The sequence below is a fragment of the Tamandua tetradactyla genome, chromosome 9 (genome assembly GCF_023851605.1).
Source record: "Tamandua tetradactyla isolate mTamTet1 chromosome 9, mTamTet1.pri, whole genome shotgun sequence".
Classification (NCBI taxonomy): domain Eukaryota; kingdom Metazoa; phylum Chordata; class Mammalia; order Pilosa; family Myrmecophagidae; genus Tamandua; species Tamandua tetradactyla.
In genome coordinates, this window is record NC_135335.1 from 236,768 (window position 1) to 248,435 (window position 11,668).

At 67.3% G+C, this 11,668-nt stretch overlaps 1 protein-coding gene across 1 annotated transcript; it reads left to right on the forward strand.

Annotated features, from left to right (window-relative positions):
- Window positions 1-291: 291 nt before the first annotated feature.
- On the forward strand, window positions 292-11,327 carry B4GALNT4 (beta-1,4-N-acetyl-galactosaminyltransferase 4). Its single transcript, XM_077115223.1, has 20 exons — window positions 292-442; window positions 3,420-3,523; window positions 3,932-4,027; window positions 4,783-4,878; window positions 4,957-5,047; window positions 5,136-5,236; window positions 5,399-5,466; window positions 5,823-5,901; window positions 6,260-6,326; window positions 6,446-6,580; window positions 6,658-6,767; window positions 6,862-6,962; window positions 7,041-7,135; window positions 7,202-8,066; window positions 9,411-9,694; window positions 9,796-9,949; window positions 10,063-10,135; window positions 10,210-10,363; window positions 10,688-10,814; window positions 10,977-11,327. The coding sequence occupies exons 1-20, from the start codon at window positions 292-294 to the stop codon at window positions 11,098-11,100; spliced, it is 3,075 nt and encodes a 1,024-aa protein (XP_076971338.1). The 3' UTR covers window positions 11,101-11,327.
- The last annotated feature ends 341 nt before the right edge of the window (window positions 11,328-11,668 follow it).

Consider the following 11,668-nt stretch of genomic DNA (forward strand, 5'->3'; position numbering starts at 1 on the left):
GGGCAGCGCCGCAGCGCCCAGGCTGCTCGGTCCCGCCGCGGGCCCCCAAGGAACGTGGGGCGGGGACGGCCGCGCGGGCCGGGGGCGCCAGGCCGGGGGCGCCGCGACCAGCCTGCTCCCGCCGCCCATCCCGGGCCGCAGCCTAGAGCATCCTGGGGGTCGCGGCCGCAGTCCGTGGCCGCGGGCGGTGGACAAAGGGCCATGCGGGGCCCCGGGCGCTGAGCGCGGCGGGGCGGGATCGGGGCCGCAGCGGCGCGGCTGAGCGCAGCCCGGGCCGGGCCGGGGGCCGCGATGCCGTGGTGCCCGGTGAAGAAGCTCCGCAAACAGATCAAGCTGCTGCTGCTGCTGCTGCTGCTCACCTGCGCCGCGTGGCTCACGTACGTGCACCTGAGCCTGGTGCGCCAGGGCCGCGCGCTGCGCCAGCGCCTGGGATACGGGCGAGGTACGGGGCGGGGGCGCGCCGCGGCGGGCGGGGGGCCCCCCACGGCGCCGGGTCTCCACAGCGCCCACCCGCCGGGAGACCCCGCAGGCCCTTCCCAGAGCGGCGACATGGGGGCTGGGGGCGCGGTTAGGCCTGGCCTGGACACCGGATGACGTCAGTCCGTGACGTGCGCGACCCTCCTGGGCGCGCTCCGGGTGCCTGGGGCTGGTAGCCGGCAGCCCTCCTAGAGGTCGCCCACCCCGGCCCGCCTGTGGCTAGGGACCCATCAAGATTCCAAGCGACCAGGCCTGGGGCCTCCACCCCTTGCCTGCATAGCAGGGCCTCAATTTGCCCGTCTGCTCCCTGCCCAGGGGTCCAGGCTCCCGACCCGGGGCGAAGTGGGGATGCTGACCGATGCGGTTAGAAAGCTACCTGGAGGAGGAGCTCTAGGAAACCTGTGGTCAGGGGCTGGGATGCCCATATGTTGGGTTGGCAGGTCTGGTGACCCGGGTACAACCTGGGGAGCCCCGAGCCTGGGGTCATCTCTGCCTGGGGAGTTGGGGAGCAGCCATGAGGCTGACCCAGGTCAGTCCGGGGAAGCTCCTGCAGCTTAGCTAAGGGCCTAGAGTTGGCCTTGGCCAGGACTTTTGGCACCAGCACTTAGGAAAGTGTTCTGGAGCCCCAGAAGCCGGGATAGGAAGGGTCAGGGAGGCAGCCAGCCCCTAACCCACAGGCCACCACAGACCTGACCTGGAAGTGGGCACGTGGGTGTCTTGGGCCACCTGAGGGACCCACCCCTCTGCCCCAGCTGTGAGAAAAGAGCACAGGACCTCAAAATATGACCTAGTGACAGAACAAAACTGGCACCCTCAGCTGTATGTGGCTTTCCAAGCAGCACTGCCCTCCCCAGCCTGACTTTCTGAGTCTGGGGCACTGGGGTGGAGGGGGCAAGGTGCAGGAACCCCCCCCCCCTTCTGAGCAGTCCCCACCCTCCTGGTGGGGTACAGCCATGTATTCCTAGAAACAAACTTCAGTGTGGTGGCTCCTGGGGAGGGGTGGGTCTCAGCCACACACTGAGCCAGGCCGAAGCCCCTCCGGCACCCAGCTGCACAGCCTCTGCAGGGCAGGGCCTGAGAGAGGCTGAGCAGCCAAGTCAGCACCGTCCTCACTTCTACCTGGGTGGCAGCCTTGCATGGGGGGCGCTCCTTCCCAGGTCCCTGAGGTCCCCGAGGGAGGGGGTGTTGGGGAAGCCCTGGGCTTTGTGGTGGGAGTCAGGGCCAGGCTGTGGGAATTGGGCTGGACAGAGGGTCTGATGGGGGAAACCCTGGTGCAAGGAGCAGCTGACGGTCACTCCAGGCAGAACCCAGGCTGGGCAGCCCGGCCCTCCCCGCCAAGGGGCCTGGAGCCGGTTGTGCATGGCCCCTCTCGGTACAGGATTCTGACCCCAAGGTCTGGACTGAGCTTCATGGGAGGTGGCACAGATGCAGAGGGCCAGAACTGGCCCCGGAACAAGGGGACTCCTGGGTGGGAGTCCCTGGGGGTTAAGGTGAAGGGTCCCTTTGGACGGTCAGGTTGGGGCAGGGGCGGGGGAACCACCAGGGAATGGCGGGGGTCATCTGGGTTCTCAGCCTAGAAAGGAAGGGTCAAGGGGAGGGACTGGAGAAGGAGGCGGAAGGGGTCGCCCCCAGCTGAAGGGTTCCTGGTGTGGGGGCCAGGCAGATGTCCGCAGGCACACCCAACCAGGGCCTCCTGAGCGGGATGGTCTCTCTCCGGGGTTGCTGGGACCCAGGCCCTGGCCTCAGGGCTGCATTGCTGGGTGGTTGCCACCTCCAGGTTCTGTTGAAGTGTCAGAGAGGCTAGTGAGGGGTAAAGCGGGGTTGGAAACCCAGCAGCCTGACAATAAGCCCTGCACCAGTGGGTAGCTCTCAGTTCCACTAAGGTAGACATGAGGAAAGTGCCAAAGGAACAGGGAAGAAAGAAGCAGCTGCTAGGGCAGTCCTGGAGGGCTTTTCTGGAGGAGGAGCCATCCAGCAGGAGCGGCTAGATGGGTGTATGCGTGCACACATGTATGCTACTGTGTGCACATATGCACTAGCATATACAGTAGCATTGGAAAGCACACTATCATGTACAACACATTAAAATGTACACTAGCCTGTGGTACACACACACACTAGTGTGTGCACATATATGCACTAGTATATACACTGCTATTTACACCATGTACACTAACACGTACATGTACACTAGCATATCCAGTAGTACTTGAAAACATACACACAATCATATGCGCACACACACACCAGCATGTGCACACACGCACCAGCATGCACACTGTTAGTTTCCCAGCTGCTAATGCAAATGCCGTCCAGGGGAGGGCTCCCCACTTGGCGCACGGGGCTGGAAGGCTGGCCCCCTGGCCAGGGCCTCTCGGGGCTGCCCGCCGTCTTCAGGGTGCCTCTGGTGGATGGAGGGAGCATGGCGGGGTCCCCTTTCTCTCCTGGGTTCTGCTGACCCAGCTTCTGGCAGCTCCAGGGCTTCCCTCTGCGGGCAATTCCCTTTGCTCAGAAGGGCTTCAGCCACCCAGGTCAGGCCCCCTTGTTCCGGGTGGACCTCACTGAGCAGGGATGTTTTCAAAGGCCCCATTTGCAGACGGGCTCACACCGATTGGGCTGGGCCCATGGGTCAGTCCCCAGCACACCAACGGGTGCACTAGCATGCTCACTCCTGTGTGCTTGCATACGGAGTGTGCACGCTGCCGTGTGTGCACCTAACGTCTCCCCTACTAGCAGGGCCTGGTGTGGGGCTCTCCGTACCTGCTCGCTGGAGCCAGGGCCTGGGTCGCAGGTGGGAGAGCCGGGGAGAGGCCTCCGGGTTGCACCGCCAGCCGGCCTGCCTCTGGCACGTGGGAACAGGACCCCTGCCCCCAAGTTGCCTCGCAGAGGGCTTGTGCCTAGGAGGAGTCAAGACCCCATCCCCACCCCACGTACCCTTGCAGACGGTGCTAAGCTGGCGGGCGTGACCGATGGCCGGGGTGTCCGGGCCGCGCTGTCCACGCAGAGGTCTGAGGACTCGAGTGAGAGCCGTGAGGAGGAGCAAGTGGTGAGTGGGGCGAGCTCGTGCGTCTGTGGGAGGGAACACGCCTGTGCTCACAGCCATGCCTTGTTCATGAAGGGCCCCCCACGCATGTGCCAAATGGCCCTCACCTGTGGAAGGGTGTGTGCCCCAGGGCGCATGTGTGCTGGTGCGGCTGCGGGGAGCTAGCTCCCTGCCTTGGGAGGCGCCTGAGTACGTGTGGCTGGGTGTGTGCTGTTCTGTGTCTAGTGTGTAAACGGTGTGTGTCACATTGTGTCTGGGTGTAAGGCAGGTGTGTGGTGCGGGTGGCAGGAGTGCCTGGCTCTTGGAGTGTATTTGTAGGACCTCACCCTGCCCTGCGCCTGTAGGTGGGGGGGGGGGGTTGCCTGGCCCCTGCCTCTCTCAGCTCTGACCCTGGGAATCTTTCTCCTGCAGGCTGAAGGCCGGGACCCAAACTCACTGTTTCCTGGGGGTGCTGGGAAGCCACCCCCCCTGAACCTCACCCATCAGACCCCACCCTGGCGGGAGGAGGTAGAGTTTGCTCGCCCTGGGATGGGGACGGGAGGGGCTGAGGGGGCTATGCACCTGGGATGGGGAGGAGAAGGGCTGAGGGGGCTGGGGGGCTGTGCACCTGGATGGAGAGGAGAGGGGCTGGGGGGCTGTGCACCTGGATGGAGAGGGGGCGCTAGGGGCTGTGCACCTGGATGGAGAGGAGAGGGGCTGGGGGGCTGTGCACCTGGATGGGTAGGAGAAGGGCTAGGGGGGGCTGTGCACTTGGATGGAGAGGAGAAGGGCTGGGGGGCTGTGCACCTGGATGGGGAGGAGAGGGGCTGGGGGGGCTGTGCACCTGGATGGAGAGGAGAAGGGCTGGGGGCTGTGTACCTGGATGGGGAGGGGGCGCTAGGGGCTGTGCACCTGGATGGGGAGGAGAAGGGCTGGGGGCTGTGCACCTGGATGGGGAGGGGGCGCTAGGGGCTGTGCACCTGGATGGGGAGGAGAAGGGCTGGGGGCTGTGCACCTGGATGGGGAGGAGAAGGGCTGGGGGCTGTGCACCTGGATGGGGAGGGGGCGCTAGGGGCTGTGCACCTGGATGGGGAGGAGAGGGGCTGGGGGGGCTGTGCACCTGGATGGAGAGGAGAAGGGCTGGGGGCTGTGCACCTGGATGGGGAGGGGGCACTGGGGGGCTGTGCACCTGGATGGAGAGGAGAAGGGCTGGGGGCTGTGCACCTGGTTGGGGAGGGGGCACTGGGGGCTGTGCAGACGGTGAGGCCCCTGTCCCCCACCAGTACAAGGGGCAGGTGAACCTGCACGTGTTCGAGGACTGGTGTGGCGGGGCTGTGGGCCACCTGCGGAGGAACCTGCACTTTCCCCTGTTCCCGCACGTGAGTGTGCGGGAGGTGGGAGGGTGGTGGGCAGGGCCAAGTGGGGGTCTCGAAGCTAGAAGGTCTCTGACCCCTCAGATCCGCACCACTGTGAAGAAGCTGGCCGTGTCCCCCAAGTGGAAGAATTACGGACTTCGGATTTTCGGCTTCATCCACCCAGCAAGAGACGGTGCGGGGCTGGGGGTGCATGGGGGAGGGGAGGTCGCCAAGCGCCCCCCCACCCCACCTCCGCCCCTGAGCCCTGTCCTGTGGCCTAGGAGACGTCCAGTTTTCTGTGGCTTCGGACGACAACTCTGAGTTCTGGCTTAGCCCCGATGAGCGCCCGGCAGGGGCCCAGCTCGTGGCCTTCGTGGGCAAGGTACCCTCCGCACACCGTCTCTCACTGGGCTATGCCCTCTGCCCTGGGCTCCTGCAGCCGCCGACCCTGTCCCCTCCAGCTTCTCAGACCTGGGGCCCGGGTGGGCCCGTGGCTCCCAGGAGAGGGTGGGCCCCCACCGCCCCCTTTTGCATCACCCCCCAGACCGGCTCAGAGTGGACGGCCCCTGGAGAGTTCACCAAGTTCAGCTCCCAGGTGTCCAGGCCGAGGCGGTGAGTGCCTATGCGGGTGCGTGTGTGTGCACACGTGTGTTTGCCTGTGCGAGGAGGGCCTGGCGGCCTCTCACTCTGCACACCCTGACACGGCCACGGCACGAGAACCAGCCTGGCCGAACTGTCCTCCGGCCGAGGCGGTGAGTGCCTATGCAGGTGCGTGTGTGTGCACACGTGTGTTTGCCTGTGCGAGGAGGGCCTGGCGGCCTCTCACTCTGCACACCCTGACACGGCCACGGCATGAGAACCAGCCTGGCCGAACTGTCCTCCGGCCGTGGGACCTGTGGTCCCTGGAGCCTGCCTGCCCGTCCCTGGTCACTGGGGACTACGTCTCCCCTGACTCCTCACGCCCCCAGGCTCATGGCCTCCCGGAGGTACTACTTTGAGCTGCTGCACAAGCAGGATGACCAGGGCTCTGACCACGTGGAAGTGGGCGTGAGTGTGGCCGCACCCTGGAGGCTCTCCCAGGGACCTGCTTCCTCTCCGTCCCCACCACTTCCCCCAGCTTTCCAGCCTCCCCCACCCCCACGAGTGCCTCCTGTCCACCTCCCGCAAACACTTGGGTGGGGGGGAGGGTCCGGGATGCAGGGGTAGGCACTGGGATGGACCCTGCAAGGAAAACCCAGGAAATAGCATGGGGGTGCCAACCTCCTCCCCAGGCTGCAGGGCCCCTCTCACATCCATCTGCTGACCTTCCTGCATCCTGAGGGTCTCCCGCTAGGCCCTGCTCACCCATCCCCCGGGGTGGACCCACCTCCCCTGCCCCAGGCCCTCACCAGCCTCTGGCCCCCAGTGGCGAGCGTTCCTGCCCAGTCAGAAGTTCGACGTCATCGGCACAGCGCACATCTCACTCTATACAGGTGCGACTGGACTCTGGGGGCAAGGCAGTGGGGGGCTTCACTGTGGGTCTCTTTGCGGTGGCGTCTTCACGAGGGATGCGTGGCCACTCCGGGATCTCCCAATACCCCTTGGCCTGCAGACGAGTCTGCCCTGAAGATGGACCATGTAGCCCACGTGCCCCAGTCTCCTGCCAGCCACGTAGGGGGGCGTCTGTTTCCGGAGGAGCCGCATGCCGATATGCTGCGGCCGGACCCCCGGGACACGTTCTTCCTCAGTGAGCCGGGCGACGAGCGGGAGGGGCCGGGCTGGCTGGGCTGGCTGCAGGCGCCCACTGAGCCGCCTCCCCTGCAGCTCCTCGGCTGGAGCCGTCGAGCCTGGAGGGCGTGCTGGAGCCCTGCGCCTACGCCCCCACCTACGTGGTCAAGGACTTCCCGATCGCACGATACCAGGGGCTGCAGTTTGTGAGTGTCCCCCCCAGACCCCGGGGCCGCCAGCAGCCCCCACCGCCTCCCCCGAGAGCCCGGGAGGCCCGCCTAAGCCCCGGTGTGCCTCCAGGTCTACCTGTCCTTCGTCTACCCCAACGACTACACACGCCTTACGCACATGGAGACGGAAAACAAGTGCTTCTACCGGGAGTCACCGTTGTACCTGGAAAGGTGGGACCGGGGCTGGCGCGGGGGCTGCAGCGGGGCGGCTGGGCCGTGGCCTCTGATGCGGCGGCGGCCCGTACCCAGGTTTGGCTTCTATAAATACATGAAGATGGACGAGGGCGACGGCGAGGAAGATGCGGAGCTGCAGCGGCGAGCCTTCCTCTTCCTCCGCGCAGATGGTGAGCGCGGCCCCTCCCCCGGCCCGGCCCCGGCCCCCCACGCGGACTCACGCGAGCTCCCCGCAGACTTCCTGGATGATGAGGACGCGGCAGACCTACTCGACCGTCTGGAGTCGACCGAGGCTGCCCCGCTGCAGAGCCGGCGCCCGGCCCCCTCCCCGGCCACGCCTGAGCCCACGCCAGCCGCGGCCGGAACCCTGCCTGGGCCCGGGGACAACCGGCAGCCCCGGCGCTCGCGGGCCCTGAGCTGGGCTGGCCGCGGAGCCCCGCCCCCGAAGGTGTACGTGACGCGGGTGCGGCCGGGCCCGCGCACACCCCGCCGGACCCCGGCACGGCTGGATGTCCGCGGCCCGCACTGGCCGCCCTTCCCCCGCATCTTCTTCCGCCCCAGGCCTCGGCCTAGGGTGCAGCTGCGCGCACCCCCACGCCCGCCCCAGCCCCACCGCCACAGGACCGGTGGCCCCCAGGCCGGGCAGCGGCGCGCAGACGCCCCCTCGCGCCCCCCGGCCCGGGCGCAGGCCACCCCGAGGGCCCGGGAGGGCCGGGCACGCATGCCAGGACTCGCCGCGCCCACCGCAGACACGAACTCCTCATGGGAGGCGCGGCCAGTGACCTCCTTCCTGAGCTTGTCCCAGGTGTCGGGGCCCCCGCCGCCGCCCCCGGAGGGCGAGGAAGAGGAGGAGGAGGAGGGGGAGGAGGAGGAGGAGGAGGAGGAGGCGGAGGCCGGCCCGGGCGCGCGCCATGGCCGCTGGCGGGAGGACGCCATCGACTGGCAGCGCACGTTCAGCGTGGGCGCCGTGGACTTCGAGCTGCTGCGCTCCGACTGGAACGACCTGCGCTGCAACGTGTCGGGGAACCTGCAGCTGCCCGAGGCCGAGGCGGTGGATGTGGTGGCGCAGTACATGGAGCGGCTCAACGCCCGCCATGGCGGGTAGGCGAGACCCCAACCCTGCCCTGGGGCCCAACGGGGTGCCAGTGGGACGGGGCGGGGGTGTCACCCTCCAAGCCCCTCCTTTCCCCTCGGGGGCTCTTCGCTGCTGGGGACGCGTCAGCAGAGCCTAGCCCCACATCTACCACGGAGACCTGGACCAAGGGAAGGTGCCGAGCCTCCAGGGTCAGCCCCTGACCGCGGACCCCACCTGGGGTCTCTCGAGGGCCAGACTCAGCGCCCCTGCCCGCCTCCTGCTCAGCTGCTGCTGGTCAGGGCCTCACTCCCTTGCGAGCAGTAGCAGGGGTCCGAGGTGAGGCATGCTCTGCCTTGGAGCAGATGACCTGCAGGACAGGGACTGCCAGTAGCCTTACTCGAGGGGGTTGTGTGGGGTGGGGGCCGAATCCAGGTAACTGAGTGGGAGACCCTGTCCTTGGCTCTGAGTGTCCCAAGTGGGGTTCAACCCCTGCTTGGGTACAGGGGGGCCTACCCAGTGGGGGTGGCCATGGCTGGGACCCCCACTTATCCCAAGCAGCCCCACCGGTGGAGAGAAAGCATCAGAGTGAGGTCCTACCCATCTTGGGGAGGGCAAGGTTGCCGGGAGGGGACTGCCCACTTCCCAGATCCCACAGGTGGACTCCTGGGGCCGAGGGGGCGGAGTGGCCAAGGCAGAAAAAAGGACAAGGCAGGCCCGGTCTTCCCAGGAGGAGGAGGAGGAACCTCTGCTTGCCGGCAGGGTGGAGGGGGGCAAAGCCAAGCCCAGATGCAGGGAAGCCTTGGGGGAAGGAGTCTGAAGCGGCTCGGGGCAGCTGCAGCTTGCGGCCACACGGGACTGGCCATCCAGGCACCAAGTGTGGTCTGGAAGGGGCAGCCTGAGGAGATGGGACCTGGAGAGGGCTGGGGCCCTGTACCCCATCCACGGGACACCCCGAGGAGAAAGGAAGGAGATAGATGATGGCTTTGCCCTGGGGAGGGGTCTGCTAACCTCGGTGTGCGCCCCCGGGGGGGAGGGCTGCGCACAAGGTCGAGACCTGGCTACAGAAGGTTCTAGAATGGCACATAAGGGAGCGCCCCTGGCACTGTAGGCAGCAGAGCGCTCCTGGAGCTCTGAGCAAAGGAGGCGCCTGCCCGTGAGCGGGCCAGTGCGGAGGGGGCGAGGAGACCCATGGGGAGGAGAGGGCGGGCCTGAGTTTGGGGTGGGGGCGGCAGCGCAATCACCCTACCCCTGCTCTGGCCTCTGCACTCCTGGGCGGGGGTGGGGGGCAGAGCAGCCGCACTCCCCATACTCTGCTGCGTGCGTGGCCTGGTTGCAGGGCTGCCCCCTGGGTGACAGGCCCTGCCCCGCAGGCGCTTCGCGCTCCTTCGCATCGTGAACGTGGAGAAGCGCCGTGACTCGGCGCGCGGGAGCCGCTTCCTGCTGGAGTTGGAGCTGCAGGAGCGCGGGGGCGGCCGCCGGCGTCTGGCCGAGTACGTCTTCCTGCGGCTGCCGGGGGCCCGTGCGGGGGATGCAGCCGAAGGGAGCCCAGATCCTGCGCCCGCCGCCTCCACGCGCCCGGACGGCCGCCCCGAGCTCTGCAGGCCACTGCGCCTGGCCTGGCGCCAGGACGTGATGGTGCACTTCATCGTGCCAGGTGCGCGGCCGTCGAGGACCCGCGGCGGGGCAGGAAGGGCAGGGTGAGGCCCTGCGTGGGGAAACTTGGGGGCCGCGCTCAGAGGTCCCGACCTTCTCTAGTGAAGAACCAGGCGCGCTGGGTGGTGCAGTTCCTGGCGGACATGGCCGCGCTGCACGCGCACACCGGAGACTCGCACTTCAGCGTCGTCCTGGTGGATTTCGACAGCGAGGACATGGACGTGGAGCGGGCCCTGCGCGCGGCGCGGCTGCCGGGGTAACGCGGTGTCCTCCGAGGCCCCACCCCACCCCGCCCCTGCCCCCGCCCCGTCCCCAGTGCTCAGCTCTCCGCCCCGCACCCAAGGTGGGTGCTTGTGCCTGTCTCCTCAGATACCAATACCTAAGGCGCACCGGGAATTTCGAGCGCTCAGCGGGGCTGCAGGCGGGCGTGGACGCTGTGGAGGTGCGGGGCAGGGCCGGGGCGCGTGGGGGGGCCCGCGGCGAAGGGCGGGGGGCTCAGACCGCCGCGGTCCTCAGGCGGCCAGCAGCATCGTCTTCCTCTGCGACCTGCACATCCACTTCCCCCCCAACATCCTGGACAGCGTCCGCAAGCACTGCGTGGAGGGCAGGCTGGCCTTTGCGCCGGTGGTCATGCGCCTGCGCTGCGGGAGCTCCCCGGGGGACCCCCATGGTAAGGCTGTGACACCTGTGGGGACCCCACCAATCACCAGGGTAGCGCCCAGCCCTTGCGGTCCCTCCTCACCAGTCTCACCCGTGACGCCCAGATCCCCAGGCCCCTCCCAGGGTGACAACAGACCCCTGAAGAGCCCTTCCAGCACCCACCACTGCGGGTGTCTGTGTTGGGGTCACCAGCCACAAGGCACCCTGTGAGAGCCGGGGCTGATGGAACCTGCTCCAGACCCCGGCCCCAGCCCCGCCCCGGCTCTAGTAGGCCCTTAGGGGAGGGGGCCTTGCAAGGCTGGTGTCCAGAGGGCCATCCACCCACCCACCCCAGGCTACTGGGAGGTGAACGGCTTCGGCCTCTTCGGAATCTACAAGTCGGATTTTGACCGCGTTGGGGGCATGAACACCGAGGAGTTCCGGGACCAGTGGGGGGGCGAGGACTGGGAGCTGCTGGACAGGTGCCTGCCCCCTGGCTCACTCCTGGGGCTGAGGAGACCCCGAGCGACCTCCTCCAGGGGGGAGGGGGATGTCCAGGCCCCTGGGACTCTGCCCCTCCCACCCCATCTCCCCCGGATCCTGCAGCTCCAGAGACACCCTTGACACCCCTCCCTGCCCCTCAGGGTCCTGCAGGCAGGGCTGGAAGTGGAGCGGCTCCGCCTGCGTAACTTCTACCATCACTACCACTCCAAGCGCGGGATGTGGGACACGCGGGCCCGAAAGGGTTCCCGGACCCACGGACCTTGAAGAGGGCTGTGCTGGCCCCTCCCTGCTGCCCGGGCTCCTGGGGGGCTGGTCGGAGCGGGGCAGGGGGCCTCCCCAGGGCCGTCTTCCCGGAAGGCCTGGGCTGGCCCTGGTCCCCACACTGGGTGACGATTTCTGTGAAATTTTGCTGTAGCGACATTGTTTTCAGGATTTCCAAGAGTTCTGTCTGTTCCATTTTTTATTCAGAATGAAATGAAATATTTTTTTTAGTTCAGAATAGTCCTGTGCGCCTGGTTGTCTCTGGAGGCCCTCCTCCCCTGGGTAGCCCAGCTTGTTCCCTCCTGCTGCTCGCAGCCCCTTTGCGCCCTGCCTGGGCCCTGCCGGGTGCCACGGTGACCCCCTCCCCACTGTGGAGTTACCCAGGAGCGGTTCTAGCATTGTCCTTGCCTTGCTGAGACTGTGGAGCCCTGCAAGCGAGGACAAGGGCCATGTCCACATGTATTCCTCTGTGATGGAACCCGGTGCAGCGCCTCATCCATCCTGCAGGGTGGATGGCCCCACGGCTCTCGGGCAGGGTGTGTGCCCTGTGGCCAGGGCTGGACATCAGCTA